Here is a 3505-nt window from a genome sequence, read left to right on the forward strand (position 1 = left end):
TTTTTTTTTTTTTTGGATATAGCATCTCACTCTGTCACCCAGGCTAGAGTGCAGTGGCAGGATCATGGCTCACTGCAGCCTTGACCTCCAGGCCCAAAGGATCCTCTCACCTCAGCCTCCCGAGTAGCTGGGACTACGGGTGACGCCCGGCTACTTTTTGTATTTTTTTTTTTTTGTAGAGGCGGGGTTTTGCCATGTTTTCTACGCAGGCTGGTTTCCAAATCTTGAGCTCAAGCAATCTGCTGGCCTTGGCCTCCCAAAGTGCTGGGATTACTGAGAATTAATATGTATGCACTGACGATCCTCTCAACAATCCAAAGCAGTGAAACTATTACTTCTGTTTGTGAATGTGGAAACCGAATTTAGGTAACCAGACAGCTCAAGGAATAGGACTGCTTTGAATGACGATTCTCTTCTAGGCAATTTGCAGCAACGTCAAAGGGCAGGGTGACGTTTGACGTTGGGGTGGGGTGAGGTCTCAAAAAATTCAGTAATCAAAATAAATAACATATTAATGCAATATTTTTTAAAAAATTAAATCAATAATCTACGGCTCATGAGGTAAATAATACACCCGCTTTTGTAGATAAAGTTTATTGGAACCAGGGACGGGATCAGGGTGAGGTGAGTAAGGCAAGGTCGTGCAAATGATTGGTCAGATCTTGTCTCTGTTTAAACGTCTGATATTTTGTTCAATATCAAATCATAAAAATTTTTTGCATTAATTTCGGTTTTTTAAAAACATTGCATTAAAATATGAGTTTGATTATTGAGTGTTTTGGCGCCCCTTTAAATTTTGCTCCTAAGGCGAGAGTGCCCTGCCCGAATTCGGCCCCAGAAAGGACACAGGTCTGGAAACATCTGTTTTCTACGCCTAATTTCGCCAGGGAGGTGCGAGCCACCAGCCAGGAGCCCCAACGGTGACTTCCCACTCGGGGCCCCGTAGGAAAACGCAAAGGGCCTCCGCGCGATGACCTCCAGGGCCCCTCCCAGGCCCAATGTGGAACTCCCTAACACCCTCGTCCTCTATTTGCGGAGAATCCCGCCCCGCACCCCTGCAGCCCGGTTCGGCCAGAGCCTCCTGGCTTTCAGGGCACCCTGAGGGGAGGAGCTTCCGCGACAGGAAACGCGCCAAAGGGGAGGGCTGGCGGCAGGAACCGGCCGAGGAGGGGCTGGGCTGCCGGCAGCGCGCGCCGCAGAGACCTGGAGCTCCCCGGCCACGGAGCCCGAAGCGCGGGAAGCCCGGCGGCGGGACGGGACGCCCGGTCGGAACCCATCCCGACCGAGTCTCGAGGCTGCGGGAGCCGACGCGGTGAACGCCGGGAGCCGCAGTCCTCCCGCCCGGGCGCCCCGGGTCAGCGGGGTCTACCCCGGCCCACCTAACCCCTCGGTGCCGGGCCTTCGCAGCCCCGGTGGGGGGCGTGTGCGTAAACTCACCTCAGAACCCACCTCGCCCGTCATGACTCCTGCCTCCCCGGTGCTCCGTTAGGGACGGAGCTGTCTCTGGTTCCCTCAGCCGGAGAGCAGCGGCTCCCGCAGTCTCCAGCCCGGCAGCGCTGTTCGAGCTTTCCCGCCCAGCCAGAGTGGAGGTCCCACCCCCATGGTTTGCACCAATCAAGAGGGGATTTTCCAGCGAGTCCCCGCCCCATTCCGACCCACCAATCACGCAGCGCCTCCGGCCGACCTCAAATAACCCAGGCTGGGTCGCAGCTGCTGGTAGCGGCGCCTCGGGGAGCTGGAGGTACACTGGGGCGGGCAGTAGGTACCAGGCGAGCAGTGGTCTTTGACCATTGACACTTGCCAAAGCAGGAAGTGCGGTTGGAGGGGTGAGTCTTCGGGGGGAAGTGAGCTGGGAAACTGTTCCTGGGCACCTGGGAGTGTCCTGTACCTGAACCTTTTTAAAGGGATTCCAAGGTCCCCGTGGGATTTTCTCCACTGACTTCATTTCTGGAGCAGCTAGATCCTGTCTGCCTTTTGTACACGACACTTACCACTGAATATATATATACACACACACACACATATGTACACTCTCACACATATACACACATAGACACACATATATGTACACACGTATATATGCACACACACTGGTTTGTTTTTTGTTTTTTTTTTTTCGAGACGGAGCCTCCCTCTGTTAGCCAGGATGGGATGCAATGGCGCGATCTCGGCTCACTGCAACCTCCGCCTCCCGGGTTCAAGAGATTCTCGTGCCTCAGCCTCCCGAGTAGCTAGGACTACAGGCACCCGCCACCAATGCCTGACTAATTTTTGTATTTTTAGTAGAGACGGGGTTTCACCATGTTGGCCAGGCTGGTCTCGAACTCCTGACCTCAAATGATCCGCCCCGCCTCGGCCTCCCAAAGTGCTGGGATTACAGGCGTGAGTCACCGCGCCTGGCCCACTTTTATTTATTAAAGACCTTTAGTCTTTAAAAACTAAAGTGCAATAACCTGATATTGGCTCATCGCAACCTCCGCCTCCCGGATTCAAGCCATTCTCCTGCCTCAGCCTCCTGAGTAGCTGGAATTACAGGTATATGCCACCACACCCAGCTATCTTTTTTTATCTTTAGTAGAGATGAGGTTTCACCGTGTTGGCCAGGCTGATCTCGAACTCCTGTCCTCGTGATCCGCCCGTCTCAGCCTCCCAAAGTACTGGGATTACAGGCATGAGCCACCGCACCTGGCCTATCCCAAACAATTCTAATCCCAGTTTTGCCACTGTGCTGGCCATTATTTTTTGCCCCTCCAGGTTAATTCTCTGTCCTTCCTTTACCCTGTTTTGTGTTAAGGCAAGGCTGATCTCTCTAGACTGTATTATCCCAGCTCCCTTGCCCTCTGGCTTCTGTTTGGGTCAGGCCCCTGTAAAGGCACTTTATAAGGTGACTGTAAGGAGATGAGAGACCACCAGGAAAGAAAGGTCAGAGTATTTATTGCTCACTTCACCCTCCATGGTCATATCCACTGCCAGCCCAGCTTGCCCAGGACTTTCCTAGTTTTAGCACTGAAAGTCCTGCATCCTGAGAACCTCCTCAGTCACAGGCATACCAAATAGTTGGTTCATCACCCAATCCACTGGCCTCCTCTTCCAAATTTCCAGCTTTAGCTGGGTTCAGAAAAAAGCTCCCTTTCCACATCTTCATTTCTTTACCTCCCCATCATCTCTCAACCCACTTCTGCCCCCACCACCAAAAACAGCCCATCATCCATCCTCTTCTCTTTTTGTGTCCTGGTTTATCCACCTTTTCATCCACTTTACTATTAATTTCTACATCAATGACTCCCAAATATACATCTATGGCACTCCCCATCAAATGTGGAGGGCTAATGTTTGTTGAAGCCTTACTCAGTGACAGAAACAGTTGCAAGGATTTTATAAGTGTTATCTTATTTAATCTTCAGAGTAAACTTGTAGGTAATATTATTATCTCTTTCTTAGAAGATGAGAAAACCAAACTTTTAAAAGGCTAGAAACTGGTGGAGCCAATTTTCAGACTCGAGGT

The 3505-nt window shown here is 51.5% G+C and overlaps 1 protein-coding gene across 1 annotated transcript in view; it reads right to left on the minus strand.

Annotated features, from left to right (window-relative positions):
- Positions 1–1586, minus strand: part of LOC105545927 (claspin-like) — a 10887-nt gene extending 9301 nt beyond the window's left edge. The window contains exon 1 of the mRNA XM_011988984.1: positions 1438–1586. Coding sequence (XP_011844374.1) covers positions 1438–1461 — 24 coding nt within the window. The 5' untranslated portion in view covers positions 1462–1586. The remainder of the gene's footprint in view (positions 1–1437) is intronic.
- Between the last annotated feature and the right edge of the window lie 1919 nt (positions 1587–3505).

The sequence above is a fragment of the Mandrillus leucophaeus genome, unplaced genomic scaffold (assembly GCF_000951045.1).
Source record: "Mandrillus leucophaeus isolate KB7577 unplaced genomic scaffold, Mleu.le_1.0 Scaffold343, whole genome shotgun sequence".
NCBI classification, from domain to species: Eukaryota; Metazoa; Chordata; class Mammalia; order Primates; family Cercopithecidae; genus Mandrillus; species Mandrillus leucophaeus.